General features: G+C 42.2%; 2 protein-coding genes across 7 annotated transcripts in view; one reads left to right on the forward strand and one right to left on the reverse strand.

Annotated features, from left to right (window-relative positions):
- Positions 1-606: 606 nt before the first annotated feature.
- Positions 607-5,928, reverse strand: LOC119719211 (aquaporin-12A-like). Of its 2 annotated transcripts, none has more exons than XM_038188582.1 (3): positions 5,851-5,928; positions 1,960-2,557; positions 607-1,066 (listed from the first exon to the last, which is right to left on the reverse strand). In XM_038188582.1, the coding sequence occupies exons 2-3, from the start codon at positions 2,540-2,542 to the stop codon at positions 828-830; spliced, it is 822 nt and encodes a 273-aa protein (XP_038044510.1). In that variant the 5' UTR covers positions 2,543-2,557; positions 5,851-5,928; the 3' UTR covers positions 607-827. The 2 variants fall into 2 exon arrangements, with proteins under 2 accessions (XP_038044510.1, XP_038044509.1); XM_038188581.1 differs by lacking the exon at positions 5,851-5,928 and adding an exon at positions 5,123-5,721.
- Positions 5,929-6,207: 279 nt separating this feature from the next.
- The window catches only part of LOC119719210 (5'-AMP-activated protein kinase subunit gamma-1-like), a 49,605-nt gene continuing 41,817 nt past the window's right edge, over positions 6,208-13,995 (forward strand). For 2 of the 5 annotated variants that reach the window (XR_005269886.1, XM_038188577.1), the window contains exon 1: positions 10,838-11,093. The gene's annotated coding sequence lies outside the window, so the exon portion shown is untranslated. Of the gene's footprint in view, positions 6,295-6,858; positions 7,050-10,836; positions 11,094-13,995 lie in introns of those variants that run through there. The other 3 variants (XM_038188578.1, XM_038188579.1, XM_038188580.1) reach the window with 3 other exon arrangements.

The raw sequence follows: 13,995 nt of genomic DNA on the forward strand, positions 1-13,995 counted from the left end.
GGAAGAGTGTTATAAGACCAGCCAGCCATGTCTTTATCATCTGTTTAGACCGGCCACATGACCGGCTGTCGACCAATAGGAATGGATAAACTGTATGAGGTATTTATGAATGGGATTTAATATTATACAAATATTGAATGCTTCGAGTGGTGTAGTAAAACTAGCCTCCCGAGGTGATCCATGGACATTCTATTTTCCCGGTGCGAAGCCGAGGGAAAATAGAATGGTCCATGGATCACCGAGGGAGGCTAGTTTTACTTCATCATGAGATAAAGCATTCAATATTTGTTTTATAACACTTCACCCACATATTTTGCTTGGTTTTAATATCTTAAATTATTTAAATCTGAACACAGTTGAAATAAACTTCAATTTCAATACAAAATTGGTGGACAATGTATTTCTCTCTTCGAATCTACCCCTTCACGATATGTTTGAACCCAAGTCTGCGGCGCGCTCTCTTTAGAACAATACGCGCTACGCGCAACGCGCACACCAGCATCCATTTGCACACAAATACCGCGCCGTGGAAATAGTACTCTGGTTGCTAATGGTATAGTACTTTGGTTGCTATGCGCATAGTACTTTTGGCAGTGCACAGAAAGATAGCAAAATTAGAAAGTAACATGTGACTCGCTCTCGGCCAATCAAGACACAGAATCTGTGGGTGAGGTGTTATAATATTTAAGGACATATTTCATGCATGCCTATTTCATGTATGCTTATGGGAAGTTATGAGTTACATGTACATGTCTACATGTACATCGAACTGACAGTTACCATCAGTGAAACGAGTATCAGTGTGACTTAACGTTACCATTCATGTATCAATTTGTTTTCTCCTTGTTTGATAAGCCATTCTTGTCTTGAGCATGTACAGCCAAAGATTTCTGCCCTTGTTCGTATTCCTCCATGATGTAATTGAAGACTAAGATACTAAGAATAGTGCCGATAAAAGGGCCTATCCAATAGACTACAATGTGCTCATAAAGGTGGTGACCTTTGCAATTGTAAGTCAGAGCAGTAGCCAGGGCAGGGTTGAACATCATTCCAGTCCAATCAAGACCTACATTTGGGAATATGCAAAAAAGGGAATTAACAAGGTAAATAATTTAATTGCAAGACCACAATAATGCTGCCCAACCTCAGCAGTGTCCACAGCCAATCAATTTGACCAGACTTAAAATCTGCATGTTTGAAAGTTCAAATGGCCCACTTTTTATCTTGAGAAAATTCAAACAATCAAGCGGATCAGACCATCACTGAGAACATATGAGCTACACAACTGACGTGGATCAAAGTGATGAATCTAACAGTGTCAGAAATAAAATTCATGCTGTAAAGCTTATAATGATTTACCCATCAAATTGGGAATAGTGGAATTTAAAATGGTATACGTGCATTTTGTTTTCAAATTCCATCCGCAACAGAACTTCAAATATTAATCTTTTGTTATTCCTTCCAGAGAAAGCAGTGAAAACAATGTGATTTCATTGGATTGTACAGCATCATTCAGTTAATGTCAGAACTTGTGGCACACAAGCATAGGCCCTACACTTATGTATCATGGAGGCTCACAATTGACATCACCTGCACCTCATTTCATTAAACACTTTTTCATCGACAACACATTGTATATTTAGGCCAGTGTCTAAATACCTTTGTAGCACACATTATGCCTGCCAAAAAATGACTGTTTTTTCAAAGTTTTGTCCATGACAGCATTAAGACTCATACGAGTTTGCTCACTACATATTTTGTGATGATATAGGTAGCTTTCCAGCAGTCATCAGGCTGTCCCAGTTACATTGATGACCAAAAGTGTAACCATAATTTCAAAATCGAACTAAAGGCCTATTGGTACATGTATACTGGTATTTGTATAGATTTTGCAACGTTAGCAGATCGGACACGATCATAGAACAAAATACTAAACAAAACCTGCAAAACATATCTCACCTGATACCACCACAACTGCAGTAGTGAAAGCATTCACCATTGTGTAATATTTAGGGCCCCCTAGCCCCATGCCTGCAACACTACGGGACACAAACATGGCTAAAGCCTCTACCAAAACTCCCGTCAATAAATCAACTTGAAGAGCTGAGACACATGACGTCCTGACCATCTCTGCATGGTTGACATGTGCTGAACTGGGTGCTAACATGTGCCATACAAACAACATGTATCTGTAGGCAAGCAACCCTCCAGCAACCTCTGCAGCCATTTTCAGGACACCGTTAGGAACGCTGATTTTCTTTTTCAGAATCTGCTCCAACATAGCCGCCGGGTTGCCATAAGCATCAAAGGTTAGACTGTATCCCAATCCAAGGCAGAATATCCCAAAGGCATAGACCCAGGTACCATAGCTGCCCAACACAACACCATTCTCATAAACGCAGCTTGTGAGTTGAAATGTACATAGAAACTCGGCCACATATTGATAAATGGATTGTGGAAGGATGCTGCGTGTGGTAACTCGCAGTGCTTGTGTAAGCAGGAAAGTAGCTAGAAGAATCGCTGATGAAAATACTATTGACATCTCGTCCTTTCAATCCTGTGAAATCACCACATAATAAGTGCTTCAAGGAGTTAAAATCCATTATGCATTAATTAATGATGATTCTTTCTTCAAGATGCATCCCCGATGCTCTTCAAAATGGATTTTTTTTATATTATTATTATTACTTTGTATAGTTATAAATATAACATACAAAGTAATAACAATAAATAAAAAAAAGAAAGAAAACCTACTTTTGTGCTATTTTGGGCATCTGCAACCCTCTGAAAAGGAACCTGCCCTTGAGTCAAATACTGGACCACAAATAATTCAATTTTATAAAGAAATAATTCAATGACTATACCCACAGGGGATGCGTCTTAAAGTTTTCTTCAGCAAAAGCTCATTAATTTTAAAATGAAAAGTTCAAAAGAAATAAACTGAGAATGGGAAAAAGTAGGCTTTTTAATTAAGCTCTCTTCAAATTTCCTCTGAAAGTTGCAGGATAAATAGACGGTACAAAGTTGGGTTAACACGGCTTTTTACTTTAGGAAATTAATATGGAGGAAGTCAAGTATTTGAGCCACATCTTGGGGCTACATCCAAGCTAGCTAGGGAGACCCCAGCTCCAATGCTCATTGGAAATTTGACAATAGAATTCCCGATGAGCACTGGAGCTGGGGTTTCCCAAGCTACATCCAAACTAGATGGCCAGGGAATGCCAATGTTCAGGTGTTTTACTCTTCAACAGGTGGCTGTGCATATGCGGCCAAGGTACAGCAGCTACCCAGTGGGCTCACAAAGCTGCTTGAATGCTCGATCATATTCAGCAAGTCATGTGTACGTGTGACTTGTACAAAACAACTATCATCAGTGATTGTTACAACTTAAAACTTTCATTAAACTGGCATTGGTAAGGACTTGATCGACATGTAGAGCAGCCATCTGCTTACTCATTTAAAAAAAGTTTTCCTCATTTTCCCCCCCAAAAAATTAGGGTAGGGACATTCAAAATAAGGTAGGTAGGGTAACCGGAAGTAGAACTATTATTTTTTTGGCCTAATGTATAATAATATGGGAGTTCCTAAACTTAAGGTATTGAAAACATGCAATGCAATACAAGCATGACGAGAAAATAGACTGGCACCTGAAACAACCAGTCGAACAACCCTTCAGCACTGCATCAACTGTGCCAAAAGAAACATCTGGCAATAGCATGTCTGGTATACAGATCTCTATTTCTACCATAAAGCTATATTAAAGGGACACTACGTCCTGGAACAGCCCAATTGGGCTACAAAACGTGCTTTGAACGAAATGATGTTTATCGGAAAGAACATTTAAAAGTAGGATACAAACATCCACACAACTATCCTTTAAAATTTAAACTGGGCTTTTTTGTGTTATTCCTGTATTATGCGTGCAAGAACAAATTTCAGGGTCCACTTTTGCAACCCCAAAAAGTCGAGCTGTTTGGGTGCTAGTTGTGATTTCATCCGTAAAGTGTTCACCATTTGCGGATGTCGAAGAAACCACATTTTGTGCATTGATGATTGGTCACCGCTGTTTACGAGCACGATATGTTTGATATAGGATAAGTAAGCAATACAAAACATGAAATTTTCGGGGATTTCAGGACCTAGTGCCCCTTTAATATAGCTCTATGATTTCTACACATTTCTCCACAGTGTCACCAGACTCTCACTCCTGGGAGCTGGCTAGTCCGAGTAACTTGGACCCAACTTATCGCCTTTTTAACAGTCCGACATGGTCTATCGCCAGACCATGTCCGAATGTTAAAAAGGCGATAAGTTGGGTCCAAGTTACTCGGACTAGGAGCTGGCCTAGAACTTAGAAGTAGAACAGTCTGGCTCATAGTCATTATAAACTCCCAAGCCATGAATGCAGTGCACTGCAACTAGCAGTCTCACAGCCGATTCGGCTACGCTAGTAATTAAACAGTGACGTCCAGTCAGTGGCGTAGCCAGGAATTTTTCAGTGGGGGGGGGGGGGGGGGGGGGCTGGAACATTTCATGGGGGGGTGTCATGTAGATCAATGATAATTTTTTTAGAAACTCAAAATCTCAGTGGGGGGTGACGGGGGGGGGGCGACAAGGTTTCATGGGGCGCTGTGGCTATTGTTACGGCAGCCGTAACGCATTTCCCATTTCTATCGTTACGGTAGTACTGCAACTTTTATAAAAACATGAGAAGAAAATATAAATTAGAAGGAAAAAAGTGAATTTGAACATTATGAAATTCGGACTTTATTTCCCTTTTAAAAAAAATCCTCCAAAGCCTCAGGTTAGAAAAGGAACAAAATTTGAGTGCAAAACTGAGATGCGAACCCGCAACCTCGCTGCTCGCGGTGCAAATCCTACCCTCTATCGACTGAGCTGTCGCACTGGTCACCAAAACGTGGGGAAACAAAAATAATTATATACCTGCGTGCGTATCAACAAAGTATCGTAGAGGGCGCTAAACAACGAAGCTGTCGCCCCCCCGCCCCCCCCCCCCCCCCCCCCCACGCCCCCGGCCCCGTGGCTACGCCACTGCGTCCAGTATAAACTATTGGTTGTTTTTTATTTAATCATCAACAAAACGCAACTGTTCGTCACTTACTGCATCTATGCTTACTGAGGAAATCCTGTGGTGCGGAAGACTTTCCTTCCCAAATGTTCCAAACTCAGCACTGTAGGCCTACTGCATGCACTGCGTACGCTACGTCATGTACGTGTATGTGTACGTACGTAGTCTTAGCCCAATACGCCGCTAGTGATTGAAAATGGACGGTGAATAGTGCGCCCTCTAATGGCACCAGAATTAGACCAGCGGGCCTAAATGTTCGCTCGTTACAAACGGAGCTATACCCACCGCGCCCTGGGAAGGGCTGATGCATCTTCACAGAATCTTGTGAAGGAAGTGGGAATGACATTCTGGGTAACTTATCATGAAGTTTTGGAATCTCAACCTTTATATCGATGGGGCGTGAGTGTCTCTACCAGCCGACCCAAAGCCGAAGCGTTAAACCACTGTTCTGCTCGGTCTTTACCAAAGAAAACCTTGCTGAATCAGTTCCCATCACTCAACTCAAATCTAACTCCAAAAATTGCAACCCTCAACATAACAACAAATGGTGTGAAAAAATTGCTGGAGGAAATCCAATCAAAGAAAGCATCCGGGCCTGACCAGGTACCAGCCAGAATTCTGAAGAGCTGCTCAGCAAGTATAGCTCCAGTCTTCCAAAAGATTTTTCACAAGTCTGTAGACTGGTTGAATGCCAACATCGTCCCTATTTACAAGAAGGCAGATCGAACGAACCCAATTAATTATCACCCAGTTTCACTTACTTCGATACCATACAAGCTTCTCGAACATATAATTCATCGACGTATCATGGACCATCTTGATGTCCACCAAGTACTCAGTCACAAACCACCAGCATGGATTTCGTCAGGGTCGATCATGCGATTCCCAACTTGCTGGGCTCAGTATCAATGATCTATCTTACAAGGACACTTGATAATAAAAGCCAGATGGACATGATATTACTAGACTTAACCCTACCTCCTTAAGGGGTGTGCAAAATCGTATTAAAATTGGAGGATTCAGGATAGCTATTAGTATTTTAGTAATGCGTTTGATACCGTCCCCCGTAAACGTCTTCTGTACAAGCTCAGCCATGTAGGAATCAACAACAGCCTTCTGAAGTGGATTGAGATCTTTTTAACAACAAGACACCAGCAAGTTTTACTAGAGGGAGAAAACATCTGCAGAAACACCAGTGATTTCAGGTCAGTGCACCTCAAGGGACTGTGATGGGCCCTTACTCTTTTTACTGTACATAAACGACATGCCAAATGAAGTTTCATCTAGAGTTCACCTCTTCGCAGACGATCCAATAATCTACAGGGAGATTAAATCACCAGAAGACAGCTTGTCTTCTCATGGGCAGTCAAACACTAGTGGCAATCGACCATCACCCATACCTTGGTGTCGAAATAAGCAAGGATTTAAGCTGGGCAACACAAATCAAGTGACTGATGGTAAAGCTAATAGAACTCTCAGCCTTCTTAAAAGAAATCTTCACTCATGCAGTAAATCCGTCGAAGAGAACGCATACAAGTCATTAGTAACACCCAACCTGGAGTATTGTGGAGCCGTATGGGATCTCTTCAACAACTTACAATACGATTAACTTCGAGAAAGTGCGACGGCGAGCAATTTTCGGAGAATTTGTTTTCTTTCGTTTCGCCTAACGCACTAACACGATTTTGTTTATACTTTGCCAAAGTTACGGCGAATGCCGATGTACTATGTACATTTTTATTATGCTAATTAATTACTTTCACGTACAGAGAGTCGGTTTTCAGGCGAGGTCGGACGGCCGAGGTTGACAGCCAATACAACCCCAAGGCCTTCAAGTTGGACCTACCCTCTCCTGGCTAGAACAGTGACCAAGAGGCGCCGGGTTCGTTCAGGGAAGCCGCACTACTGCAGCTGCTATAGCTGACGGCAGACCGCCTGCAAACAGTCGCCGCAGCTGACGGTGAGTTTAGTTAGTCATGTTAGTAAGGTAAACAAAACTATATAGGCAAAGGTGTATGTAAATTGTAATTGTAAATGAAAGAAAAAGTGTTAATATTTATTGGGGATTCATCCGTGGCTGTGCGTATACTTTGTAATCAAAAAAGTCGGTTAGACAAAACCCCGGGTAAACCATATCAGTGAGCAAACTAAGTTTATTTTCTTTCTTGTAAATATCTACTGGCGTGACTGTAAATAAAAATGTGAATATCCGTAATAAGAACTCGAGTGAATTGACAATTTATTTTGTGTGACAGTGAACAAGACTACCGAGGGTCATATTTCCTGGGGAGGGGCAAACCGGGGAATGTGACACTTCGGTCCTCACATCATTGTCACGCCAAATTTCAACAAACTGTGTTATCAATATTCACTCTACCCAAGAACTACAAGGGAATGGAACCTGCTACCACCCAACATTCGCTCTGCTCCCAATGTCAAAGCTTTTAAAGAGGGAATTGAGCACCTAGATCTCCTCAGCTTAGTTAATAAGGCCCACTTTAAAATTTAGTTCACCGCGCCAACCACTCCGACCTGTGCGAGATAACCACTTAGGAAGTGTTTGTGCAGTAACCACCAGAACCTGGACCTATATGTATAAAGACATCTGGCTGCAGCTGTTAAAGACCGCAGTTAGCCAATGCGCGCAAATGCTATCCGAAAACTTTCTCATAGAAATGCACACATTCCATACCGGATGTGATTTCTTTTTCATTGCGGACCACGTGGACATATTTACGTTGCAATCGGACCCTTTGTGGATTCGGAATGGAGCCTGAGCATGTGAAGGGAATTGATAATTTACAAAAACAGATAAGTTTTGCAGATTTTCTTACATTATTTTACGCTTTATGACGAAAAAAATCGTTGACTTGATGCTGAAGGGAACTTGAATTAAGACTTTTACTCTCAATGCATTAAACAATGAGAATGAACATGACTTGACGAAAGGGATTCAAAAGGATATCCCTAGTTCTCCAGCTGCCAGTTGACGAATGCAAGTGGCTATACCAAAGCTCACAACAGTACTGTCCAGTTATAAAGTACTCGATAGGCTTTCCGTGCTGTTTGTTCCTAGAGCAGGACAGAGGATGAACATATAAGTATGGCAGGTTCAATAATGAGGAAACAGAGACAGTAAAACAGAGAAACCTGGCAGGGGCGGCGGAACGGGGGGGGGGCTGATACCCAAGTGGCCCTCTTGTAGACATAAATGTGCCCCCTCGAGCATAAAATGTGCCCCTCGAGATAAAAACAAAACTGGCCCTAAAATTTCGGATAATTTGTTTCAGTAACCATTTCCCAATATGGTATAGAGAGCTCTGATATGAACGAGGAATATGAAAACCTGAAACCCCAAACCATTACAATGCGCCCTGAAAATGGGCACATAATGCGTAGTTTGCATAATGGCCGGTTTTGAAGAGCGCCCCCTATTTTGGAAGATGCCTCCCCTTATTTGATTTCACGGATGCCAAGTGTCCGGTGAAAAAAACGTGTCGACATTTCAGCACGGATGAAGCAAGGGCCCCTTTTTTTGGCAATCCCCCCCCCCCCTAGTCTATCGGCGAATGCCGTAGGTGGTTTCGACTTGGCTCCGTGGATAACGGGTTATACGCAGACGGGATCTACCCGATGTTCCCCACTAGTACCGATGATCCCCAATACCGATGTTCCCCACATCCCTACCAATATAACCCTAACCCCTAATCCTAACCCCAACCCTAACCCCAACCCTAACCAATAATCCCAAGGATTTGGAGGAACATCGGTATTGGGGAACATAGGTATGCACCCAAGACTACCCCCAGTTTGAAAACCGTTCCGCCGCCGCTGGAGCTGGGTGCTACTGTAATAGGGCGCTCTATAGGTTCGAATTGGTTCTGTTTATTCTGAAAAGAGATGGCAGAGGGGAACTATGTTGGATATGCTGATCACTCAATGCATACACTGCCATGAATCTGCTAATTACTAAATCAACTTACTGGGCATAATATCAGTAACGGCAATTTCAATAAATGAGCTAAATCCCATCCAGTACTCCAAATGTGACAAGACGTTCTAGTAATATACATGTACAGTAAACTTGAAACACAACATAGAATTTGTTGTCATGGTCACCAGTGCTGGTCAATGCCCTCGACCACTAGTGTGTGTACGTAAGTACCCCAAGGACATTATACTCAGGCATGACAAGGTTACAAAATAACACTTAAAGGGGATATGAATGACTCGTACAAAGAACTGAAAAATACCAAGATCCTAAATAATCAAATTAATCTTAAAAACAAGAAGGAATATGGAAGATTGAAAACTTGGATATAGAGAAATGAAGAAAAGGCTAGCTACCGGTACTGGAATAAACTAAGCTAAGATAAAAGGCTATATAATAGATATATCAAGTAAAATGAATAAACCTATCAAATGATCAGTCAAAGATAACTCACGGTTACAAATCCACAGAATTTATACTAAGGAAATTATTCCTCTTTTCACTTTAGCCAAAAGTAACTGGGAATGATTATAAGATGCTGATTGTCTTTTGGAATATGCCAAAAAGTTAACTATAATCCATGGATGAATAAATCATGGTTTTTGTGTACATGTAGTCCTACAAACTCTTCTTTGTTAAATAAACTTCCACTTTATTTAGACTAGAGTCGCCACAAGTCTTTTGTACAAAAATGGCAAATCTTTACGTAAACTATCAGATCAATCAAAGAAAATCAACAAAAATTCAAAACAATTTAGGGAATCTATCAACTTTGAATTTTCCAACTTTTCGAGAATATGGTTACTTCTCAAATCAATTTATGTGAAAATGGAATCATCAAACATCCAAAAGAAAATTGTGTTTGCTTCAAGAAATGACAACAACGAAACCGTAAACAAATTTCAGTAAGAACTTCTCAAGTGGATATTGGCCAAAGTTGGAATGTCTAAGAACTTAATATCCATTCATTAAGATTAACAACACTCAGCTCAACATACAGTGATGGCACGAAAGGAGTAATATTAAGCCTAACAACATGTGACGATTCGGTCTAAACTCTGAGTAAAGAATGAACACTTTAACCTAGGAGTAAAAGTAAGATAAATCATCAAACTCATAGCCTATAGAGCAGTACAGAGGATGAATTACATTTAAGTATGGCAGGTTCAATATGAGGAAACCGCAGAGACAGTAAAACAGAGGAGATGGGTGTTCCAACAACCTGTCTCTGATGCGCAGTTCAGTGGTCAAGTGAAGAGAAAGTTCACTGGCCACCGAATTTAACAGTTCCTCCTCAAGGACTCTTGTGGTTGGCTGCTACCAACCGCCCACACGCGCTGCCAAGCAACCCACCCATTTCTAAGAAAGTGCATGATCTAACTCTGGGGACTTAGGTTCTCGAAAAAATGGGGGGCACAACATTAGTATACAATATTTCACAAGCTGCGTTGACGCGACTCTACCGGTACCGCGCGCTAGTATAGGTTGATACCAAAGATCCTATCCGGTTCGTTAGTAAAAACGTCATACACGCACGCGCACCGCTGATTACTTGCGCCCATTGGATAAACACTCACGTTGCGTTAGCTTCCGGTTCCAATGGTTCCATTGCTACTTAATGGTCAGTGGGCGTGGTTTAAACTGAACTGACGTCACACTAACGAACCGGATAGCGCCGCAAGCGGCGCTATAGGATCTTTGGTTGATACCTGACGCGCCCGGGGCTAGCTGAGCATATGTGAGGACAGCAGATAGACTCAGACTCGAGAGAAGTCTATTTCGTATTTTGATTGTGCCGTACAGCATGAACTTGCAATATCCAATTTAATACAGGGTGATTTTCGCTGACCTCTACCATGCCATAGCTAGCGCGCAGCGGGGCGATCATCCTCTCCTGCATGGATTTTCTGCAGACGCATTTTAATTATTGGTGAATTGGTGAAGGCCTGTATACTGTCTGCACGCACGGTGTAGAGTCGCAGTTCTGAGCCCCCGAAAAAACCTCCTATGCCGGTAAGATTTTGTTAAATAAAAGGGACTGAGATTTACATATCTTGTCTGATGCTAGTCTGAGAAACTAGGTTCTACAAATTGCCTTTTAAAACATTTATTCATGATTTGGCGATGCCGATATCGTCCGGTGCTAACTGGAGTTACCCAGCCCTTAGCTGGAGTTACCCAGCCCTGAGTTTTATCATTGGGTCGTCTATTAGGGCTGGAGCGCATTTTTCTCAAAACTTGTAGTATTTGCAAAAAAAATTTGAAAAATGTTCAATTTTGTCCCCATTACACACTAATTGCAACTGCAACTCACCCCAAACTTGCCTGGAATAACCATTACACAGGTCCTTGAAGTAAAAAACGATCCACGATGAAGATTCAGCCTCCAATTCCAGTGAAAACAGGAGGAATAACCGCTAACTTGACAACCTTGCTGGATTGGCCAGGACCGCTATTGGTTTGTGCACAAAAAAAATTGTGTACAATGAATGGCGGTCGATTACCATGCACGTACAGCTCGCTGGTACTAGGCGTTTTTGCGGTCGGTGCATGACGTGACGCGGAAGCGTAATACCCGATGACTGTTTCATGCATTAATAAGAGGTTCACTCGCATCACAGTGCGGTACTGGAACGGCAGTAACACTGCACTATGAATGCACGATAGCCGGCCAACTCGACGGTTGCCGTTCCAGTACCGCACTGTGATGCGAGTGAACCTCTTATTAATGCATGAAACAGTCATCGGGTATTACGCTTCCGCGTCACGTCATGCACCGACCGCAAAAACGCCTAGTACCAGCGAGCTGTACGTGCATGGTAATCGACCGCCATTCATTGTACACAATTTTTTTTGTGCAAAACCAATAGCGGTCCTGGCCAATCCAGCAAGGTTGTCAAGTTAGCGGTTATTCCTCCTGTTTTCACTGCAATTGGAGGCTGAATCTTCATCGTGGATCGTTTTTTACTTCAAGGACCTGTGTAATGGTTATTCCAGGCAAGTTTGGGGTGAGTTGCAGTTGCAATTAGTGTGTAATGGGGACAAAATTGAACATTTTTCAAATTTTTTTTGCAAATACTACAAGTTTTGAGAAAAATGCGCTCCAGCCCTAATAGACAACCCAATGATAAAACTCAGGGCTGGGTAACTCCAGCTACCCAGCCCTGAGTTTTATCATTGGGTTGTCTATTAGGGCTGGAGCGCATTTTTCTCAAAACTTGTAGTATTTGCAAAAGAAAATTGGAAAATGTTCAATTTTGTCCCCGTTACACACTAATTGCAACTGCAACTCACCCCAAACTTGCCTGGAATAACCATTACACAGGTCCTTGAAGTAAAAAACGATCCACGATGAAGATTCAGCCTACAATTGCAGTGAAAACAGGAGGAATAACCGCTAACTTGACAACCTTGCTGGATTGGCCAGGACCGCTATTGGTTTGTGCACAAAAAAAATTGTGTACAATGAATGGCGGTCGATTAACAGGCACAGAGAGCGATCGCTGTCAACTACTCGTTTTTGCCGGCTGCGCAGGCTGTTGGCGCATGACGTCACGCGGAAGCGTAACACCCGATGACTGTTTCATGCACTATTGGTTGCGGTTCCAGTACCAAAGCTGTGATGCGAGTGGTAAACCTTATACTAGTGCATGAAACAGTCATCGGGTGTTACGCTTCCGCGTGACGTCATGTATCACCTATCACTTCTGGGCAGACTGGGACCGTGAGTGCATAAAAACGTGCAAAATTACAACTGACGTTTTTTTACTCACCATTTGGCTAATTAATGCCCACACAACACATACATCAAAATGCTATAGTTGCAAGCATGTCACCTGCAAAATTTGAGACCTTAAATCCAATTTTAAGGCAAGTTTTTGGCAGTTCAAAAACCATCCACGTCATTCTCCATGCTCTAGAAATGTATGTCTGATTCCCAAGGTATTCTGGGTAGGTGCAGGAAGAGCCTTGCAGCTTACTTGTTTTTTAATCGATGGCCAAATGAACATAGCGCCCTCTGTTAAAAAATGAAACATTTTGCATTCACTTAGATCAACAAGAGGGCGCTGTTTTATCTACACGATGAAAATGTTATAGCTGAGGAGTCTTTTTGCACAATGCATTGCAGTGCACATCAACGTGATGTCTCACGTTTGGATTTCGATATCTCTCTGCAAAATTAGAATTAAAAGCTGAATTTTTGGTGATGCAATGCTCACAACAGCAACTTTGCGAGGCAAAAGTTTCGGGGATTATTGAAGAGACTGTAGTGAGTAAGAAGCTTGCAAATTTGATTCACACTGGTTTTATTATGCAGCACAAACTTTTGCACGATATGGATACCTTAAGTTTTGGGACTCTCATACACAGTATTGAGAGTCCCAAATTTTCGGACTAACTTCTGGGATGCTTAGGTCTAATGATGCTCCATTTTCTGAGATATTCTTCAATCTTTCTGGAGCCCATATGCACTCGTGAAACGTCTGGTGATGGCAGCCATTTTGAATGTGACAAGAGATGGCCTCAAGCCGTGACGTCGCGTTTATGCAAATTGCTTGTCGAGCGCGCGAGGGCGCGAGTTGCAAATGCGACGGCTGTTTCCTGTGCCGTAGATCCTGAATAGAGATCGGTGCACATGGCCCCCTGACGATAAATGCATGGTACAGGAAACAGCCGTTGCATTTGCAACTCGCGCCCTCGCGCGCTCGACAAGCAATTTGCATAAACGCGACGTCACAGCTTGAGGTCATCTCTTGTCACATTCAAAATGGCTGCCATCACCAGACGTTACACAAGTGCATATATGGGCTCCAGAAAGATTGAAGAATATCTCGGAAAATGGAACATCATTAGACCTAAGCATCCCAGAAGTGATAGGTGAGACATCATAGAATACAACCATAAAAAAGTAAGA

Source organism: Patiria miniata, unplaced genomic scaffold (genome assembly GCF_015706575.1).
Source record: "Patiria miniata isolate m_02_andy unplaced genomic scaffold, ASM1570657v1 HiC_scaffold_8, whole genome shotgun sequence".
Taxonomy (NCBI): Eukaryota; Metazoa; Echinodermata; class Asteroidea; order Valvatida; family Asterinidae; genus Patiria; species Patiria miniata.